Below are 21,997 nucleotides of genomic sequence, written 5' to 3'. Positions count from 1 at the left end.
CTCCCTTCCCCCCCCCCCACCCTCCAACCCCAGGCTGTCGCGCATGCGCAGCCCGTCCCTCGCCCTCCCCGAATTACAACTGCGCCACACGGCCCGCGGATAATGGCGGGCGGCGGCGGCCGCGCGTGCGCGCTGAGGCCCCCGCGCAGGCGCCGTTGGGCAGATGAGCGGGCGGAGGGGGCGTGGCCGGCGCGCGCCGAGGGGCGTGGCGAAGCGCGGGGCGTGGCCCGGTATAAAAAGCCTCGCCCGGCGCCGTCGCCGCCATTCTGAGGGCTGGTGGAGGTGAGTAAAGAGCTGCGCTGTGCCGGGGTATTTCGGGCGGGGAAGGGGGCGCGGGGTGTTTTTCCCTTTTTTTTTTGCTTTGGGGGGGCTCTTGATACGCCGAGCATCGTTTATTTGGGGAAAAATGCGGCTCCCCCCGTCCCAAAGCCCCTCCGGGGCCGCCGCCGCCCTCACGTTCCCTTAGAGCTGAGCCTCCCCCCTCCCCCCCCTTCCAAGGGCGTTTCCTCGTTATTTTTTTTTCTTTTTTTCCCCCCTTTAAAACTCTAAATTCTCCCCGGGGATAACAGCTTCTAATCGTTTCGTGTCTTTTCTTCTTCGCTTCTAATTTCTTTTTTTTTTTCAATTTTTTTTCCCTTTTTTTTTTTTGTCGTTATGCCCATCCCCCACCTTCTCCCCCCCCCTCTTTATTTTTCCTTTCCCCGCTCCAGGTTTGGTTGGTCTTGAGAGACGCCGTCGCCTTTACCACGAGAGAAAAACCAATACAAACAATACAAAATACAATACAAAACGCGAACAAAACAACAAAATATATATATACAACAAAGAGGGGAAGGAAAAAAACAGGTTTTCTATCCCCCTTTGCCGTGAAGAGCCGCCGCAGCCTCTCCGTCCTTTGGACCGTCCTTGGAAGCCGTTCCAAACCCGAAGGAAACTGCCACTTTAGAAAACATATTTCCCTCTTCTTTCCCCCCAAAAAAACAAAGGCAAAACTCACTTTTTTTTTCGAGCAAAAACAAAAAAAAAAAACCCAGGCAACTTTTTTTTATTTTTTTGTTTTTTTGGTTTCTAGCTCGACCAGTTTAGCTCGATCCACTTCCTTTAGGGCTTTAAAAAAAAAAACCAAAAAAAAAACCAAGGAAAAAAAAAAACCAACCTCTTAAAAATCCCAAAATACCCGTCAAGCTGCAAAAAAAAAGTTGCTGCGTTTTTTTTAAAGCCATGATTAAAATGAAACGAATTTTTTGGCTCTAACACCACCTCCAAATGCCAAAATCCAAACCTTGAAGCGCTGTCGGCTGAGAAAAAAAATTGGATAGTAAGTGTTGAATTTTCAGCAGGCTCCCCCTTTAAAAAAATACAAGAGAAACAACCCTTTAAAAACCTGATTTATTTGTCACAAAGAGCAAAAAATATATAATGGGAGGAAGAGCCCCCCCCGTGTGCTTTGAGGAGGACGTGGGCTGTGCCGAAAGGTGGTGAAAATGGAAATTTTGGGGGGATTTCGGGAGAAAAAAGCGGTTTCGGAGGAGGGGTCCACGAGCAGCTCCCACGGTTTAAAAAACAAACAAAAAATCCCACAGAAAAACCTCCCAAAAAGCTGGAAAATGCCCCCCCCCCAAAAAAAAAAAAGCAAAAAAAGAACCCCAAAAAAATCGCGCGGTTGGGGAGACGGAATTTCGGGAATTGGGGGAATTTCGGGAATTTTCGGGGCATTCCCGGCGAGCAATCTGTACATAAAGATTGCACAAAAAAACCCCCCCAAAAAAGTAAAAAAAAACGGGAATGGCGGGGGGGGAGAGAAAAAAAAAGGGAGGAAAAAATAAGAAAACCCGCGCGAAGGGGAGTGGGGGGGGGGGGTCTGGAAATTTCCAAAAAAAAAAAAAAACCAAGCTGATTTCTTTCCTATTTTTATTTTTTAGGTGCCATTTTAGGATTGTTTTTTGCGCTGAGAAACGCGGGGTGGTGGCGGTTGTGGGGAGGGGGGGGAAGGTGGTGGTGGAGGAAAAAAAACTAAAATTTCAAAGGTTTGGGGTTCGGGTGGAAATTTTGAGATTTAGGATGGCGGCGGGGGGGAGTTCGCAATCTAGCAATAAAGATTGCTAGGCAGGCCGAGCTTTTCCCAAATTCTGCTTTTTTTTCCCTCAGAAAAAAATCGCTTTAAAATGGTTCCCCCCCCCCTCCTTTTTCCCCTCATAATCCTTGGGCAGCTCCAAAATGGCGCCCGCCCTTTGTTTTCCGCAATCCGCCAAAAAAAAAATTATTTTTTTGTGTTTTTTTCCTGATTAATTCCGCGGTTTGGGCGATTTTTATTCCAGCTCGTCCCCCCCCGTTGAATTTTTCTTTAACCCCCCCCCCCTTTAATTTTGAGGGGTTTTAATCCCAAATTTGTTTTTTCTTAAAAGGGTTTTAGCTCGTGAGGGAAAAGGGAGTTTAACCGATTTCTCTTTGTCTCTTGTGTCTTTGTGTGTGTCCCCCCCCTCCTCCTTCCTTCTTTTAAAACCTTTTTAAACCTTTTAAAACGCCTCAAATTCCTCACAAATCCCTCAAAACTCCCCAAATTTGGGGCTTTTTTTTTTTTTTTTTTTTCCCCAGCTCTAAAATGGCGCCGAGGCCTCGTTGTCGATGCCCCTCCCACCGTGGGGGGCCCCCCTTAAAATTCCATTTTTCCCCTTTTTTTACCCCTCACAAATCCCCCCCTCATCCCCAAAATCCCTTTTTTTAACCCTCCCTTCCACCAGCAGCAGCCACAAAATTCTTTTTACTTCCACAGGATTTTTAATTTTTTTTTTTTTCCTTTTCTCTGTTACCTTTTCTTGCTTTTTTTTTTTTTTTTTTTTTTTTTTTTTAGGGGGGATTTCAGGGGGGAATTTGGGATGGGGGGAGCAGTGTCCTGGAGCTTTTGATAATTTTGAATTTATCGTGACAGGGAAATGCTACCACTGGTCTTAACCCCCCCCCCACTTTCCTCACACACACCAAAGCAACAACAAAAAAGGAATTTTGGGAGGGAAAACACCCCCAAAACTCCATTTTTTTACCCGATTTTCAATGGTTTTGCCCCGTTTTTGCAGCTTAGGAAGCTTTACCTCAGCAAAGGGAGGGAACAGCCACAACCCGGGTAAGCAAAAAAAATCCTTTTTTTTTTTTTTTTTTAATTTTTTTTTGGGCTTAATTCCATTTCAAGGCCTTTGGATCCAGGGCTTTGAAACATCCAAAAATTCCCTTTTTTTCCCTCCTTTTCCCCTCTCCTGGTGCATGCAGCAGTCGGGAGTTGGGATTTTCCTCCTTTTTTAGCCTCAAAATTCAACAGATTTGGGTGAAAACCACAGAGATCCTTTCCAAAAATTCAGATTTTTGGGGAATAAATCAATTTATTTGCCATTAATTCCTCCCTTTTCTCCCCAGTGGTAGCATTTCCTATGGGGGGGCATGGGCAGCCCTTCCTTAAATTCCCCCCCAAAAAAATCGCATTTTTGGGGTGGTAAAATGAGTCAAAAAATGCTGTAAAATCCGAATTTTGGGGGGGGGGGTCAGGCCTTGACCCACCCAATGTCCCCCCCAATTAAACGGGCTGGGAATTGTCCCCCCCCCTTCCAAAAATGGGATTTTTTTCCATTTTTGGGGGGGATTTTGGGGACCCCCAGCTCTTTTAAGGGGGGGGCTTTGCCTGTGTGAGACCCAAAAAATGAGGGGGGGTCCCCAAAAATTTAATTGGGGAGGGGGATTTGCCCCTCCCCCAGTGCTGGGACCCCCTTTTGGGGGGGTTTTGTTCCCCCCCCCGCTCATTTTTGGGGGGTCAAAGGTTACAGTGAAAATTTGGGGTTAAATCTCCAAATTTTGGGGTTTTCCCCTCATTTTTTGGGGGGGATTTTTTGGGGAGTTTGTGCTGCTTTAACCTTTTCTTGTGTCTTTGCAGAGGGGTGGCTTCAACCCCCCCCCAAATTAATTTTATAATTGGGGGTTTTAATTAATGAACACTTAACGAAGCCCAGCTCTGGGTGCTGCTCCCCAAACCCAAAAATTGAGATTTTTTTTTTTTTTTTTTTCACCCCCCAAAAATGGAGGTTTTTGGGAGGTTTTTAACCTCAAAAAACCTCCCCAGCTCTTCCCCTCGTTCTCATTAAGGAAACTGGGTCATAATTAAGCTTTAATTAGTGGTGATTAATGATGTCAGAGCCTGAAACCCCCCTGGGAAAGGAGGGGGGGGGGGGCCCAGATTGGGGTCAATGAGCGTCGGGTCATTAAGGGAGGGGTTTGGCCTTAATTAACGAGGTGTTAATTAATATTTGGCTCATTAGTCAGAGGCTTTAATGATGGCCTGAGTTTTGGGGGGAGGTGTTACACCCCCAAATGCGGCCCCTCCTTAATTAACCCCTGGTTAATTAAACTTGGGGAAGAGTTGTGCTGTTAAACCCCTCCCCAGACCCTTGTTCTGCTCATTAATTAACAAAAAAATTAACGAAATGATGGAGAAACTGTTGGAAATGACAGATTTTGGCTTATTTTTGCTCAATGGGTTTAATTAACTTTTAAATTAAAAATTTGACGGGGGGGGTTTGTGTCCTCGTCCCCCCTGATGTGTGTGACCCTAAATCCTCATCCCTCGTGTTAATTAATATTTGACTTAATTCATCAATTAATTAATAAATGATGTCATTGTAATGGCATCAGAGGGGGAGGGGGGCTGTGACTCCCCCCCAGTGTCCCTTGGGGGGTCCCTGGGACCCCATTTTGGGGACAATTTCGGGTCATTTTCCAGCTTTTTTGAGGTTCGTTTCTGGGATTTTCGAGTCGATTTCCCAATTTTTGGGGTCAACTCCCTTTTTCCTGTGGTTTTCCAGCATTTTAGGGTTGAGTTCCTGCATTTTTGGGGTGATTTTCTTGCTTTTTGGGATTGATTTTCTGGTTTTTAAGGTTGTTTTCCATCATTACAGGCACAATTTCCACTTCTTTAAAATTGATTTCCCGGTTTTTGTGTTGTTCTCCAGCTTTTTGGGGTGGTTTTTCCAGATTTTTAGGGTCGAATTCTTCTTTTTGGTGTTGTTTTCTAGGTTTTTTGGGGTTGATTCTCCTTTTTTAGGGTTGTTCCGTTATCTTGGTGTATTTTTCCAATTAATTTCCCTCATTTTCAGATCGATTTTCTGCCTTTTAGGTTTGATTCCTTCTATTTCGAGTTCCATTTCCAACTTTCTGCAGTCGTTCTCTACTTTTTTTTTAACCTTTATTTCGCCGTATTTTCCAATTTTAGGGTTTGCTTTCATATTTTAGCATCAATTTCCACCTTTTTTTGTGGCGATTTCCCCACATTTTGGGTCATTTTCCAGCTTTTTGAGGTCGATTTCCACCATTTCAGGACGGATTTTTCTCTTTTTTTTTTGCTGCCGATTTTTCTCCCATTTCTCATTTCCCCCTCCCCGGGGATTTTTTTCATGCCGTGTTTTTCCCAAATCTCCTCTTTTTCCTAATCTCATTTTTTCCTTTTTTTTTTTATTTTTTTTTTCCAGGTTATTCCTGCCATGGGCTCCGGCCCCATCGACCCCAAGGAGCTCCTGAAAGGCCTCGATTGTTTCCTGGGCCGGGATGGGGAGGTCAAAACCATGGATGGCATCTCCAAAATCTTCAGGTGAAACCCCCAAAAATTCCCATTTCTGCAGCTTTTCGCACCTTTTTTCCCTTATCCCTACCCGCTAATTGTTGGTTAATTACCGTTAATTAGCCTCATGAAGGACTCCCAGAAGATGGTGAGCCGCTGCATTTACCTGAACATCCTCCTGCAGACCCGGGCCCACGACATCCTGGCCAAGTAAGAACGTGCAAAAATGGGATTTTCAGTGAATTTTGGGTGGTTTTGAGGTTTTCCCAGAGAGATCCGGACAGAATTCCCACTTTTTCCCCTCAGATTTATCATGGAATGCGATCTGGCCAAGTAATAACATTAAAAAAAAGTGGATTTTAGGTGGATTTTGAGTGGTTTTGAGGTTTTTCCAGATGAATCCAGACAGAATTCCCAATTTTTCCCCTCAGGTTTATCATGGCCAAGTAATCCCATTAAAAAGTGGATTTTAAGTGGATTTTCAGTGAATTTCTGAGGGATTTTGAGTGGATTTGAGGTTTTCCCAGATAAATCCAGACAGAATTCCCACATTTTTCCCTCAGATTTACTGTGGTAAAATAATCACATTAAAAAGTGGATTTTAAATGGATTTTCAGTGAATTTCTGAGGGATTTTGAGTGGATTTGAGGCTTTTCCAGATAAATCCAGACAGAATTCCCACATTTTTCCCTCAGATTTACTGTGGTAAAATAATCACATTAAAAAGTGGATTTTAGTGGATTTTCAGTGAATTTCTGAGGGATTTTGAGTGGATTTGAGGTTTTCCCAGATAAATCCAGACAGAATTCTCACATTTTTCCCTCAGATTTATCATGGCCAAGTAATCACACAAAAAAGTGGATTTTAGGTGAATTTTCACAGGATTTTTTAAAATTTTGGGTGAATTTGAGCAGATTTTGATGGATTTGAGGTTTTTCCAGATAAATCCAGACAGAATTCCCACATTTTTCCCTCAGACTTACTGTGGTAAAATAATCCCATTAAAAAGTGGATTTTAAATGGATTTTCAGTGAATTTCTGAGGTATTTTGAGTGGATTTGAGGTTTTCCCAGATAAATCCAGACAGAATTCCAATTTTTTCCCCTCAGATTTACTGTGGTAAAATAATCACATTAAAAAGTGGATTTTAGAGGATTTTAGGTGAATTTTCACAGGATTTTTTTAAAATTTTGGGTGAATTTGAGCAGATTTTGATGGATTTGAGGTTTTCCCAGATAAATCCAGACAGAATTCCCACATTTTTCCCTCAGATTTACTGTGGTAAAATAATCACATTAAAAAGTGGATTTTAGTGGATTTTCAGTGAATTTCTGAGGTATTTTGAGTGGATTTGAGGTTTTCCCAGATAAATCCAGACAGAATTCTCACATTTTTCCCTCAGATTTATCATGGCCAAGTAATCACACAAAAAAGTGGATTTTAGGTGAATTTTCACAGGATTTTTTTAAAATTTTGGGTGAATTTGAGCAGATTTTGAGTGGATTTGAGGTTTTCCCAGATAAATCCTTCCAGAATTCCCACTTTTTCCCCTCAGACTTACTGTGGTAAAATAATCACATTAAAAAGTGGATTTTAGAGGATTTTAGGTGAATTTTCACAGGATTTTTTTAAAATTTTGGGTGAATTTGAGCAGATTTTGAGTGGATTTGAGGTTTTCCCAGATAAATCCAGACAGAATTCCCAATTTTTCCCCTCAGGTTTATCATGGCCAAGTAATCACATTAAAAAGTGGATTTTAAGTGGATTTTCACTGAATTTTTGAGGGATTTTGGGTGTGTTTCAGGTTTTCCCAGAGAAATCCTTCCAGAATTCCATTTTTTCCCCTCAGATTTACTGTGGTAAAATAATCACATTAAAAAGTGGATTTTAGTGGATTTTCAGTGAATTTCTGAGGGATTTTGAGTGGATTTGAGGTTTTTCCAGATAAATCCAGACAGAATTCTCACATTTTTCCCTCAGATTTATCATGGCCAAGTAATCACACAAAAAAGTGGATTTTAGTGGATTTTAGGTGAATTTTGACAGGATTTTTTAAAATTTTGGGTGAATTTGAGCAGATTTTGAGTGGATTTGAGGTTTTTCCAGATAAATCCAGACAGAATTCCCACTTTTTTCCCTCAGATTTATCATGGCCAAGTAATTACATTAAAAAGTGGATTTTAGGTGGATTTTCAGTGAATTTCTGAGGGATTTTGAGTGGATTTGAGGTTTTTCCAGATAAATCCAGACAGAATTCCAATTTTTTCCCCTCAGATTTACTGTGGTAAAATAATCACATTAAAAAGTGGATTTTAGTGGATTTTAGGTGAATTTTCACAGGATTTTTTTAAAATTTTGGGTGAATTTGAGCAGATTTTGATGGATTTGAGGTTTTTCCAGATAAATCCTTCCAGAATTCCAATTTTTTCCCCTCAGATTTACTGTGGTAAAATAATCACATTAAAAAGTGAATTTTAGGCGGATTTTAACAGGATTTTTTTAAAATTTTATTTGGATTTTAGTGAATCTTAGGCGGATTTTAACAGGATTTTTTAAAATTGTACTTGGATTTTAATGAATTTTAGGTGGATTTTGACAGGATTTTTGGGGATTTTAGTGAATTTTAAGCGGATTTTGACGGTTTTTTTTTTTATTTGGATTTTAGTGAGTTTTAGGTGGATTTTGAGAGGATTTTTTTTCTATTTTAGGCAGATTTTAGCAGGATTTTTTTTTTATTTTAGGTGGATTTTGACAGGATTTTTTTAATTTTAGGTGGATTTTGACGGATTTTTTTTTTTTTTAGGTGGATTTTGACAGGATTTTTTAAAATATTATTTGGATTTTAGTCAATTTTAGGCAGATTTTGACAGGATTTTTTTTATTTTAGCTGGATTTTAGTGAATTTTATGCAGATTTTGACAGGATTTTTTTCTATTTTATTTGGATTTTCGTCAATTTTAAGCCGATTTTGACGGGGTTTTTTTTGGACCTCGGGTAAATTCAAGCAGACTTTGACAGATTCCAGATTTCCCGGATAAATTTTCACAGAATTCCCGTTTTTTTTCCCTCAGATTTATCCTGGCCGAGTAATCACATAGAAAAGTGGATTTTAGGTGCATTTTAGGTGGATTTTGACAGGAATTTTTTTTTTTTAATTTTAGTTGGGTTTAGTTGGATTTTAATGGATTTTAGGCAGATTTTGACAGGATTTTGTTGGATTTTAGTGAATTTTAGGCAGATTTTAACAGGATTTTTTATCTATTTTAGGCGGATTTTGACAGGATTTTTTTTTAATTTTAGGCGGATTTTGACAGGAATTTTTTAATTTTATTTGGATTTTAGTGAATTCTATGCAGATTTTGACAGGATTTCTTTTTATTTTACTTGGATTTTAGTGAATTTTAGGCGGATTTTGACAGGAATTTTTTTATTTTAGCTGGATTTTAGTGAATTTTATGCAGATTTTGACAGGATTTTTTTCTATTTTATTTGGATTTTCGTCAATTTTAAGCCGATTTTGATGGGGTTTTTTTTGGACCTCGGGTAAATTCAAGCAGACTTTGACAGATTCCAGCTTTTCCCGGATAAATTTTCACAGAATTCCCACTTTTTTCCCTCAGATTTATCCTGGCCGAGTAATCACATAGAAAAGTGGATTTTAGGTGCATTTTAGGTGGATTTTGACAGGAAATTTTTTTTTTTTTAATTTTAGTTGGGTTTAGTTGGATTTTAATGGATTTTAGGCAGATTTTGACAGGATTTTGTTGGATTTTAGTGAATTTTAGGCAGATTTTAACAGGATTTTTTTTCTATTTTAGGCGGATTTTGACAGGAATTTTTTTATTTTATTTGGATTTTAGTGAATTTTATGCAGACTTTGACAGGATTTCTTTTTATTTTACTTGGATTTTAGTGAATTTTAGGCGGATTTTGACGGGGTTTTTTATTTTAGCTGGATTTTAGTGAATTCTATGCAGATTTTGACAGGAATTTTTTGATTTTATTTGGATTTTCGTCAATTTTAAGCCGATTTTGACGGGGTTTTTTTTGGACCTCGGGTAAATTCAAGCAGACTTTGACAGATTCCAGCTTTTCCCGGATAAATTTTCACGGAATTCCCGTTTTTTCCCCCCCAGGTTCATCCGGATCGGGGGGTACAAGCTGCTCAACACGTGGCTGACGGGCTCCAAGGCCACCAACAACGTCCCGTTCCTGCAGCAGCTGCTGCTCACCCTGCAGCACCTCCCCCTCACCGTGGACCACCTCAAACAGGTCTGGGCACACCTGGGGACACTCAGGTGGCACCTGGGGACTCTCAGGTGGCTTTTGTCACTTCTAGAATGGATTTTTGTCACTCCCAGGGTGGTTTTTGTCCCCTTCCAAAGTGTTTTTTTCTCATTTAAATCCCTTCAAGGGGATTTGGGGACACTCAGGTGGTTTTTGGGGATCCTCAGGTGGCACCTGGGGACCCTCAGGTGGCTTTTGGGGCACTCAGGTGGCACCTGGGGACCTTCAGGTGGCTTTTGTCACTTCTAGAATGGATTTTTGTCCCACCCAGAGTGGTTTTTGTCCCACTCCAAAATGTTTTTTTCTCATTTAAAGCCCTTCAAGGGGATTTGGGGACTCTCAGGTGGCTTTTGGGACTCTCAGGTGGTTTTTGGGGACACTCAGGTGGTTTTTGGGGCTCTCAGGTGGCACCTGGGGACTCTCAGGTGGCTTTTGGGGACTCTCAGGTGGCTTTTGGGGACTCTCAGGTGGCTTTTGGGACTCTCAGGTGGCTTTTGGGGACCCTCAGGTGGCACCTGGGGACACTCAGGTGGTTTTTGTCCCACTCCAAGGTGATTTTTTTCTCATTTAAAGCCCTTCAAGGGGATTTGGGGACCCTCAGGTGGCTTTTGGGGACCCTCAGGTGGCTTTTGGGGACCCTCAGGTGTTTGTTGTCTCCTTTGGGTGGTTGTTGGTGTCCCCTGGGTGTTTTTTGTGTCCCTTTTGTCCCCTCCTGACCCCTCGTTTTCCTTTGCAGAACAACACGGCCAAGCTGGTGAAGCAGCTCAGCAAATCCAGCGATGATGAGGGTGAGCAGAGACCCCCCAAAATCCACCTGGGACCCCCCAAAAAACCCCCTTGGACACTGAAAACCCCACAGAGACCCCTCAGACTGCCCAAAATCCCCCTGAGAACCCCCAAAATCCTCCTGAGAAACCCCAAAATCCCCCTGAGGAACCCCAAAATCCCCCTGAGAAACCCCAAAATCCCCCTGAGAACCCCCAAAATCCCCCCGAGGGACCCCAAAATCCCCCTGAGAAACCCCAAAATCCTTCTGAGGAACCCCAAAATCCTCCTGAGACCCCCCAAAATCCTCCTGAGAAACCCCAAAATCCCCCTGAGAAACCCCAAAATCCTCCCGAGAAACCCCAAAATCCTCCCGAGAAACCCCAAAATCCTCCCGAGAAACCCCAAAATCCCCCTGAGAACCCCAAAATCCTCCCGGGAAACCCCAAAATCCCCCTGAGAAATCCCAAAATCCCCCTGAGAACCCCCAAAATCCCCCCGAGGGACCCCAAAATCCCCCTGAGAAACCCCAAAATCCTCCTGAGAAACCCCAAAATCCCCCTGAGAAACCCCCAAAATCCTCCTGAGAACCCCAAAATCCTGGGAAACCCCAAAATCCCCCTGAGAAACCCCAAAATCCTCCTGAGAAACCCAAAATCCTCCTGAGAAACCCAAAATCCTCCTGAGAAACCCAAAATCCCCCTGAGAAACCCCAAAATCCTCCTGGGAACCCCAAAATCCCCCTGAGAAACCCCAAAATCCCCCTGAGAAACCCAAAATCCTCCCGGGAAACCCCAAAATCCCCCTGAGAACCCCAAAATCCCCCCGGGAAACCCCAAAATCCTCCTGAGAAACCCCAAAATCCCCCTGAGAAAACCCAAAATCCTCCTGAGAAACCCAAAATCCTCCTGAGAAACCCCAAAATCCCCCTGAGAACCCCAAAATCCCCCTGAGAAACCCCAAAATCCTCCTGGGAAACCCCAAAATCCTCCTCAGATCTTCTCAAACCCCTTTGAGGTCCCCCAAAACCTTCCTGAGACCCCCCAAATTCCCCCAAGGACCCCCCAAAATCCCCCAAGGACCCCCCAAACCCCCAAAATCCTCCTCAGATCCCCCAAAAACTCCTCTCAGATCCCCCAAATCCCTTCTCCAAACCCCCCAAACCACCTCTAGGTCACATTCCCCACCCCCTTTGCTCGATTAATCAGCGATTAATGACCGATTAATTAATGATTAATTGCCAATTAACCCTTTCAGAGCTTCGCCGCCTGGCTTCCATCCTGGTCAGCGACTGGATGGGGGTGATCCGTTCCCAGAGCAGCTCTCAACCCACAGGTGAGCCCCAAAATTCCCCCCAAAATTCCCCCAAAACCCCCAAAATTTCCTTAAAACACAAAAAATCCCCTCAAAACAAAAAAAAATTTCCTCAAACCCCCCAAAATTCCCTCAAAACCCCCCAAAAATTCCCTCAAAACTCCCCCGAAATTCCCCAAAAATTCCCTCAAAACCCCCCCGAAATTCCCCAAAAATTCCCTCAAACCCCCCCAAAATTCCCTCAAACCCCCCAAAAATTCCCTCAAAACCCCAAAAAATCCCCTCAAAACCCCCCAAAATCCCTTCCAGCCCCTCCCCAAAACCCCCTCACCCCTTTTTTCCCTTTTCCCTTTTCAGAACGGGATAAAAAGAAAAGGAAAGAGGAAAACAAAAGCAAAACTCCCGTCCCGGAGAAACCCCAGGAGGCCAAAAATGAGGCCAAAAACGAGGAAATGCCCGAAAAAAAACGGGAAAAACCCAAATCCCTGCGGACCACGGCCCCCAGCCACGCCAAGTTCCGCTCCACAGGTGGGGACTGGGGGATCTGGGGGGATTTTGGGGCTGATTTGGGGGATTTTGGGGCCGATTTGGGGAGATTTTGGGGGATTTTGGGGCCGTTTTGAGGGATTCTGGGGCCGATTTGGGGGATTCTGGGGCCGATTTGGGGAGATTTTGGGGTTTTTTGGGGCCGTTTCAGGGGATTTTGGGGCTGTTTTGGGGGATTTTGGGGCCGTTTTGGGGGGATTTTGGGGCCGTTTTGGGGGGATTTTGGGGCCGATTTGGGGGGATTTTGGGGCCGATTTGGGGCTGATTTGGGGGATTTGGGGAGATTTTGGGGTTTTTTGGGGCCAATTTGGGGCTGATTTGGGGCTGATTTGGGGCTGTTTTGGGGCTGATTTTGGGGCCGTTTGGGGGGATTTTGGGGCCGTTTGGGGGGATTTTGGGGCAAGTTTAAGGAATTTGGGGTGGGTTTGGGCTCTTTTAGGGGAGTCGAGGGCTCTTTTTGGGGATTTAGGACTGGTTTTAAATGAATTTGGGGTGGGTTTGGGGAATTTGTGGTGGAGTTTGGGTTGTTTTGGGGGAATTTGGGGTGGGTTTGGGCTGTTTTAGAGGTGTTTAAGGCTTTTTTTTTTGGAGATTTAAAACTGGTTTAAAATGAAATTGAAACATCTTGTGAGAATTTCAGGGAATTTGTTGAATTTGGGCCATTTTGGGAGAATTTGTGACGACTTTGGGGCTCGTTCAGAAACATTTCAGAAACATTTGGGGCGGGTTTCGAGCACTTTGCAGCCGTTCAAACTCTTTTGTTGAGATTTTAACGACTCTGAGCTGGTTTAGGCTCGGTTTTGGTGCGATTTGAGGGGATTTTGGGGCTGTTTTGGACGTTTCTGACCCTTTTTAAATTTTTTTTTTTTCCTTTCAGGGCTGGAGCTGGAGACGCCGTCGCTGGCGCCGGTGAAGAAACCGAACTCGGCACAATCAGACAAATACAGCCTGAAACCCGTGCCCGTCAAGAGACAGAGGTGGGCTCGGCTTTGGGGGTCCCTGGGTTGGATTTGGGGGTCCCTGGGTCGGGTTTGGGGGTCTGGGGTCAGATTTGGGGGTCCCTGGGCTCGGCTTTGGGGGTCTGGGGTAGGATTTGTGGGTCCCTGGGTCGGCTTTGGGGGTCTGGGCTCGGGTTTTGGGGTCCCTGGGCTTGGCTCTGGGGGTCCCTGGGTCGGGTTTGGGGGTCTGGGCTCGGCTTTGGGGGTCCCTGGGCTCAGCTTTGGGGGTCCCTGGGCTCAGCTTTGGGGGTCCCTGGGCTCAGCTTTGGGGGTCTGGGCTCAGCTTTGGGGGTCCCTGGGCTCAGCTTTGGGGGTCCCTGAGCTCGGCTTTGGGGGTCCCTGGGCTCAGCTTTGGGGGTCCCTGGGCTCAGCTTTGGGGGTCCCTGGGTCGGCTCTGGGGGTCCCTGGGTCGGGTTTTGGGGGTCCCTGGGCTCAGCTTTGGGGATCTGGGCTCGGCTTTGGGGGTCCCTGGGTTGGGTTTGGGGGTCCCTGGGCTCGGCTTTGGGGGTCCCTGGGTCGGGTTTGGGGGTTTGGGGGTCCCTGGGCTCGGCTTTGGGGGTCCCTGGGTCAGATTTGGGGGTCTGGGGTCGGGTTTTGGGGGTCCCTGGGTCGGGTTTGGGGATCTGGGTCGGGTTTTGGGGGTCCCTGGGCTTGGCTCTGGGGGTCCCTGGGTCGGGTTTTGGGGGTCCCTGGGCTCGGTTTTGGGGGTCCCTGGGCTCGGGTTTGGGAGTCCCTGGGCTCGGCTTTGGGGGTCTGGGGTCGGTTTTGGGGGTCCCTGGGCTCAGGTTTGGGAGTCCCTGGGCTCGGCTTTGGGGGTCTGGGGTAGGATTTGTGGGTCCCTGGGTCGGCTTTGGGGGTCTGGGCTCGGGTTTTGGGGTCCCTGGGCTTGGCTCTGGGGGTCCCTGGGTCGGGTTTGGGGGTCCCTGGGCTTGGCTCTGGGGGTCCCTGGGTCGGCTCTGGGGGTCCCTGAGCTCGGCTTTGGGGGTCCCTGGGTCGGGTTTGGGGGTCCCTGGGTTGGGTTTGGGGATCTGGGCTCGGCTCTGGGGGTCCCTGGGTCGGATTTGGGGGTCCCTGGGTCGGGTTTGGGGGTCTGGGTCGGGTTTTGGGGGTCCCTGGGTCGGGTTTTGGGGGTCCCTGGGCTTGGCTCTGGGGGTCTGGGGTCGGGTTTGGGGGTCCCTGGGCTCGGCTTTGGGGGTCCCTGGGCTCGGCTTTGGGGGTCCCTGGGTTGGGTTTGGGGGTCCCTGGGCTCGGCTTTGGGGGTCTGGGGTAGGATTTGTGGGTCCCTGGGTCGGCTTTGGGGGTCCCTGGGTCGGGTTTGGGGGTCCCTGGGTTGGGTTTGGGGGTCCCTGGGCTCAGGTTTGGGAGTCCCTGGGCTCGGCTTTGGGGGTCTGGGGTAGGATTTGTGGGTCCCTGGGTCGGCTTTGGGGGTCTGGGCTCGGCTTTGGGGGTCCCTGGGCTCGGCTCTGGGGGTCCCTGGGTCGGTTTTTGGGGGTCCCTGGGCTCAGCTTTGGGGGTCCCTGGGCTCGGCTTTGGGGATCTGGGATCGGCTCTGGGGGTCTGGGGTCGGTTTTGGGGGGGCTCAGAACTCATTTAGGAAGCCCAGAGCTGATTTTGGGGGGCTTGGAGGAATTTTTGGGAATTTTTGGGGGGTTGGGGCAGTTTTTGAGGTGTTTTCAGGACTGTTTTTGGGGGGCAGTTTTGGGGGGTTTTGGGCTATTTTGGGGTGCAGTTTCAGGACCATTTTTGGGACATTTTTAGGGCCATTTTGGGGACATTTTGGGGACATTTTAGGGCCATTCTTGGCGTGGTTTTGGGATCATTTTAGAAGTGACTTCAGGGCTTTTTTTGGGGGGCAACTTCAAGGATCTCAGGTCTATTTTTCAGCCAGTTTTGGGTTATTTTAGGGAAACAATTCTGGAGTTTTTGGGGTGCAATTTTTGGGAATTTTTTGGGGGGGGTCCTGACCCTTTTTTTTTTTTTTCCTCCCCCCAGCGCCCCGACAGCCCCAGGGGAGGCTCCTCTGGCAGAGAAGAAATACAAACCCCTAAACACGGCCCCAAACGCAGCCAAGGAGATCAAAGTGAAGATCATCCCCCCACAGCGTGAGTTTTGGGGGATTTTTGGGGTTTTTTGGGACACCTGGGTGCCATTTTGGGGGTTGATTTTTCAGGTGCCGTTTGCGCTTTTGGTTTTGGGGGAAATTTTTTTGGGGGGATAATTGGGGTGAAATTTGGGAGCTTTTTAGGGAGAGGCTTTCGGTGCCAGGTTCCATCTGGGAGTGGTTTTTGGGGACAGTTGGGGTGGTTTTGGGGGTGACGTCATTCTGAGACCGATTTTTAAGGCACAGAATTTTCAAAAAATTCGATTTTGGGACTGAATCGGGTCCAGTTTGGGGAGATGATTTAGGGGCCATTTTGGGGTGGATTTGGGCGCCATTTTAGGAGCGATTTGGGCGCCATTTTAGGAGCGCTGTGGGCGCCATTTTAGGGCGGATTTGGGCGCCATTTTAGGAATTATATGGGCGCCATTTTAGGGTGGATTTGGGCGCCATTTTAGGAGCGATTTGGGCGCCATTTTAGGAGTGCTGTGGGCGCCATTTTAGGAGTGCTGTGGGCGCCATTTTAGGAGCGATTTTGGCGCCATTTTAGGGTGGATTTGGGCGCCATTTTAGGAATTATGTGGGCGCCATTTTAGGGTGGATTTGGGCGCCATTTTAGGAATTATGTGGGCGCCATTTTAGGGTGGATTTGGGCACCATTTTGAAGCGATTTGGGCGCCATTTTAGGAATTACATTGACGCCATTTTAGGAGCGCTTTGGGCGCCATTTTAGGAGCTACTTTGGCGCCATTTTAGGGCGGATTTGGGCGCCATTTTAGGAATTACATGGACGCCATTTTAGGAGCGCTGTGGGCGCCATTTTAGGGTGGATTTGGGCGCCATTTTAGGAGCGATTTGGGCTCCCTTTTAGGGTGGATTTGGGCGCCATTTTAGGAGCGCTTTGGGTGCCATTTTAGGAATTATATGGGCGCCATTTTAGGAGCACTTTGGGCGCCATTTTAGGAATTATTTGGGCGCCATTTTGAGGCAGGTTTGGCACCCATTTTGGGGTGAATTTGGGGTTTTTTGGTGACCCCTCTGTGCTCTCCCCCCCCCAGCCATGGAAGGCCTCGGGTTCCTGGACGCCCTGAACTCGGCGCCCGTCCCCGGCATAAAGATCAAGAAAAAGAAGAAAGTTCTGTCCCCAACAGCGGCCAAGGTGAGGGACAATTTGGGGACAGTTTGGGGACACTTTTGGGACCGTTTTTAGAGTGGTTTTGTTTTATTTTAAGTCCTTTTTTAGGGATATTGTGTTGCTTTTTGGGCACGCTTTGGGTGCCATTTTGGCAAACACATCAGGTGCCATCTTGTGAACTTTTTGGTGGCCATTTTGGGGACACTTTGGGTCCCATTTTGGGGACACTGAGTGCCTTTTAATGAACGCTTTGGCGGCCATTTTGTGAACTCTTTGGGTGGCATTTTGAAAACCCATTTTGTCCCTTTCTGTGGGACCCTTTGGCGGCCATTTTGGGGACCCTTTGGCAGCCATTTTGGGGACCCTTTGGCAGCCATTTTGGGAACCCTTTGGCGGCCATTTTGGCCTGAAACCTCCCTGTTCTGACCCTCCAGCCCAGCCCCTTCGAGGGGAAGCCAACGCCCGAGCCCAGCACGGCCAAACCCTCGTCCCCAGAGCCGGCGGCCGCAGAGCCCATGGACACGGAGCGGCCGGGGACGCCCGTGCCGGCCATCGAGGTGCCCGAGCCCATGGACACAGGTACGGCCTGGGGACACCTGGGGGTGGGTTTGTGTGGGTTTGGGGACGGTTTAGGAAGGGTTTGTGTGGGTTTGGGGTCGGTTTGTTGGGTTTGGGGACAATTTGAGGATGGTTTGTGTGGATTTGGGATTGTTTGGGGACGTTTTGAGGGGATTTGGGGGCCATTTTAGGAGCATTTGGGTTTGGGGACAGTTTGGGGATGGTTTGTGTGGGTTTAGGGACAGTTTGGGGAGGCTGGGGACTGTTTGGGGACATTTTGAGGAGATTTGGGACAATTTGGGGACATTTTGAGAGGCTTTGGGACAATTTAGGGACATTTTGAAGGAATTTGGGACAATTTAGGGTCATTTTGAGGGGATTTGGGGCAGTTTGGGGACATTTTGAGGGAATTTGGGGCCATTTGGGGACATTTTGAGGGGATTTGGGGGTGATTTTAGGACCACTTTGAGTCCCTGTTCGGGGACCATTTCGGTGCCATTTTGAAATCCCCTCAAACCCCAACAATCCAGGCGCCATTTTGGTGTCACTTTCCCCATTTTTTTTTTTTTTGGCCACAATTCCATCACTCCCCACCCGCCATTTTTTGGGATCCCCCCTCCCTCACCCCCATTTTTGGGGTCCCCCTTTTCACTGACGTGTCCCGCTGTCCCCTCAGGCTCCTCAGAGACGGGGGGTGACCCCAAAAGCTCCGATGTCCCCTCAGAGGGGGGCCCGGCCCCGCGCAGGCCCCGCAAGAAGAAATCGGTGTCGTGGCCCGAGGAGGGGCGGCTGCGCGAGTATTTCTACTTCGAGCTCGACGAGACCGAGCGAGGTGAGCCCAAAGTGCCGGAATTCACCCCAAAAAAAAACCCGGGAGAACCCCGGGGTGTCCCCCAGCGCGTGAGGGATCTCCGGATGGAAAATCTGGGGACGGTTTTGGGATCATTTCAGGGACTTTTTGTGGGGATTTTTGGGTCCCTTCTCTGTGGGATCGTTTGGGCGCCATTTTGGGACCGTTTCAGGGTCTTTTTGTGGGGATTTTCGGGTCCCTTTTTGGGATTTTTTTCAGGGCCATTTTGGAATATTTGGGTTCCTTTTTAGGATAATTTCAGGGCCTTTTTTTGGGAATTTTCGGGTTCCTTTTTGTGGGATGGTTTAGGCGCCATTTTGGGATCGTTTCAGGGCCTTTTTGTGGGGATTTTCAGGTCCCTTTTTGGGATCTTTTCAGGGCCATTTTGTGGGACCTTTTGGGCACCATTTTGGGATCATTTCAGGGCCTTTTTGTGGGGATTTTCAGGTCACTTTTTGGGATCATTTCACGGTCATTTTGTGGGAATCTGAATCCCTTTTTGTGGAATCCTTCAGGCGCCATTTTAGGATCATTTCAGGACCTTTTTTGAATTTTTGGGTCCCTTTTTGGGATCATTTCCAGGGACATTCTGTGAGAACACTTTATGCTCTTTCAGACACTTTGGGCGCCATTTTGTAGGACGCTTTGGGCGCCATTTTGGGAACGCTTTGGGCGCCATTTTGGGAACGCTTTGGGCGCCATTTTGTGGACGCTTTGGGCGCCATTTTGCGGGCACTGTCAGCGCCATTTTTCCAACGCTTTAGGCGCCATTTTGAAACATTTCCAACCCAACCAAACCCAAAACAAACCAATCCCAGGATTTCTTTTCACCCATCCTAAATTTCCCCCCTCACAGTGAACGTCAACAAGATCAAAGACTTTGGCGAGGCGGCCAAGCGGGAGATGCTGAAGGACCGGCACGCCTTCGAGACGGCGCGGCGCCTCAGCCACGACTCCATGGAGGAAAAAGTGCCCTGGGCCTACCCCAAGGCCCTGGAGCTGCCGGCGCCGCTCGTCATCCCCGGCAGCGGCAGCCGCGAGCGCTTCACGCAGGCCGAGCGCGTCAAGGGCATCCTGCAGGAGATCTTCCTCTCCAAGGAGAGGTGAGGGAGGAAGTTGTGGAATTTTTTGGGGAATTCTGGGAATGGCGGGGGTCACAGGTCTCCTGAGGGAGCTGCTCGGGATTGGGGGTTTGTGGTGTTCTGAGATTGAAATATCTGGGGTTTGTGAGGGTGATTGGCGGCCATTTTGAGGAGATTGGGGGGAGCATTTTGTGAGGGCTTTGAGGGCTGTTTTTGAAGGCTTTGGGTGCCATTTTGTGAGGGCTTTGGGCGCCATTTTGTGGGGACTTTGGGAACCATTTTGTGAGGGCTTTGGGCGCCATTTTGTGAGGGCTTTGGGTGCCATTCTGTGAAGGCTTTGGGCGCCATTCTGTGAGGGCTTTGGGTGCCATTTTGTGAGGGCTTTGGGTGCCATTTTGTGAGGGCTTTGGGCGCCATTTTGTGGGGACTTTGGGCGCCATTTTGTGAGGGCTTTGGGTGCCATTCTGTGAGGGCTTTGGGCGCCATTTTGTGAGGGCTTTGGGAACCATTCTCTGAGGGCTTTGGGCGCCATTTTGTGAGGACTTTGGGAACCATTCTCTGAGGGCTTTGGGCGCCATTTTGTGAGGGCTCTGAGGGACATTTTGGAGACATTTTGGGGACATTTTATAGGCCATTTCTGAAGGCCTTTGAGACTCTTTTTGGGATGTTTTGACTGCCATTTTGTGAGGGCTTTGGGGGACCTATTCTGGGGACACTGGGGAATTTTTTGGGACACTTTCTAGGCCACTTTGGGAGAACTTTGAGACTTTTTGGGACGTTTTGGGGACCACAGTGGGAGCGCATTGGAGGCGTTTTTGGAGGTCATTTTAGGAACACTTTAAATCCCTTTTTGGGGACATTGTGGGTAGTTTAGGAACACTTCGGGGGTCAGTTTGGGGACACATCAGGCACCATCTTGTGATGAATTTGGCTCCATTTTGGGGAGGATTTGAGCCTCTTTTTAGTAGTACTCTGAGTATTTTTTAAGTCTTTTTTTAAATGCCATTTTGGGAATTATTTCAGGGACATTTTAGATGCTTTTTGTTACTTTGAGCCTTTTTTTGGGACACTGTGGGAGTCATTTCGGGAGCTCTTTGGGAGCCATTTTGGGAACTTTTGGAGTCCCTTTCTGGAGGTCATTTTGGGAGCAATTTGGGTGCCATTTCGTGATCACTTTGTCCCTTTTTGGGGACACTTTGGGTACATTTTGGGACCATTTTGAGGGCCACCCAAGCTTATGGAGAATCCACTATTTCCTGCACGCTCACGACTGGAAAAACCTGAACCTGGAAACGTAGGCTAAGAAACCTTTGGAGCCCCTAAATCCTTTGGGAATCCCAAAAACCCACTGAGCTTTTTTTCCCTCCCCTCAGCATTCCTGACAGCCCCCACGAGCCCGACCCAGAATCCTACGAGCCGCTCCCACCCAAACTCATCCCATTGGACGAGGTAAGCCCTTAAAAAAAAAAAAAAAAAAAAAAAAAAAACCACAAAAAAAACCCTAAAATGCCTTTCCTGACCCCCCTGTTTGTGCCCCCCCAGGACTGCTCAGGCGAGGACGGGGCCTATCCCGAGGGGCTGGATCCTGGGAATTCTGCAGCCTCCCCGGAGCCAGGGGCAGGGGCCAAACTGCCCCCGGTCCTTGCCAACCTCATGGGCAGCGTCGGGGCAGGAAAAGGCCCCCCAGGACCCCCCAAAATGCCCCCATCAACATGCAGGAGATCCTCAGCTCCATCATGGTAACCCCCCCAATAAAACTGGCGACCCCAAAATTCGGGATGTGGGGGGGTGGGGAATTGGGGGCACCCCCATCATGGGAATCTTAACATTTCAGGGATTTCCCACTGTGGGAAGCCCCAAAATCACAGGAGGGTTTTAAATTGTGGAGGTCACAAATGTGGGGTCATAAATTGAGGGATCACCCCCAATTTGGGACACATCAAAATTGGGGGAAGAGGGAGGGTCACAAATCGAGGATCACTCAAAAATTGGGATATCCCAGTTTGCAACACCCCAAAATCTGTGGGATCACACACTGGGGGGGAATAAAAAGGTGGAACCCCCATTTTTCCCTTCCCTCACTGTCTTCTTTCCCTTCCTCCCCACTTTTTTTGCCTCTTTTTCCCTTCTATGTTTCACTTTTTCCCTCCCTTTTTCCCTTCTTTCTTTCCCTTTTTCTCCCCTTGTTCTTCTTTCCCCTCTTTTTTCTCTCTTGTCTCCTTTTTTTCCTCTTTTTCCCTACTTTTTCCCCTTTTCCTCCTTTTTTTCCCCTTTCCCTTACTTTTTCTTTTTCCCCTACTTTTTGCCCATTTTTCTCTTTTTTTTTCCTTGTTCTTCCCCTGGTTTCCCCCAATTTTTACCTTGGTTTTTCCCCTCTTTTTTCCCCATTTTTCCCCTTCTTTTTCCTCCATCCCCCCCTCTATTTTTTGCCTGTTTTTTGCCCTTCTTTTCTCATTTTTTTTTTCTCGTTTTCTCCCCTCAGGGTGGTCCCAGCAGCCACAAGGCCGAGGAGCTGCTGAAGCAGCCGGATTATTCTGACAAAATCAAACACCTGCTGGGCAACCTGCAGGCACAGCCCCCGGGGGGGCCTGGAGGAGGTGAGGGACACCTCGGGGACACCTTGGGGACACATTTGGGACCAGCTCCAGGGGTCCTGTCTGGGCTTTTGGGCTCCTCTGGGTTTGGGGGACACATTTGGGGACACCATCAACCAAGTCCTGAGGGAATTTTGGGGGTGTCCTTGGCTTGGGGACACCTCAGGGACATTA

The 21,997-nt window shown here is 47.6% G+C and overlaps 1 protein-coding gene across 1 annotated transcript; it reads left to right on the top strand.

The window, feature by feature from the left end:
* Nucleotides 1-123: 123 nt before the first annotated feature.
* LOC106863341 (serine/threonine-protein phosphatase 1 regulatory subunit 10) lies at nt 124-21,826 on the top strand (the record flags this gene model as incomplete). Its single annotated transcript, XM_088157486.1, is given in 18 exon segments — nt 124-282; nt 711-1,318; nt 5,508-5,626; nt 5,720-5,806; nt 9,733-9,868; nt 10,620-10,671; nt 11,906-11,983; nt 12,320-12,490; nt 13,386-13,485; nt 15,499-15,608; nt 16,663-16,763; nt 17,174-17,318; nt 17,974-18,129; nt 19,004-19,250; nt 20,603-20,678; nt 20,772-20,927; nt 20,930-20,968; nt 21,712-21,826. Coding segments are annotated over 16 exon segments (1,876 nt in total), but the record flags the coding sequence as incomplete, so codon positions are not given.
* Between the last annotated feature and the right edge of the window lie 171 nt (nt 21,827-21,997).

The sequence above is a fragment of the Sturnus vulgaris genome (genome assembly GCF_052056855.1).
Source record: "Sturnus vulgaris isolate bStuVul1 chromosome 38 unlocalized genomic scaffold, bStuVul1.hap1 SUPER_38_unloc_1, whole genome shotgun sequence".
NCBI lineage: Eukaryota > Metazoa > Chordata > Aves > Passeriformes > Sturnidae > Sturnus > Sturnus vulgaris.
This window is presented reverse-complemented; position numbering and strand designations above follow the sequence as displayed.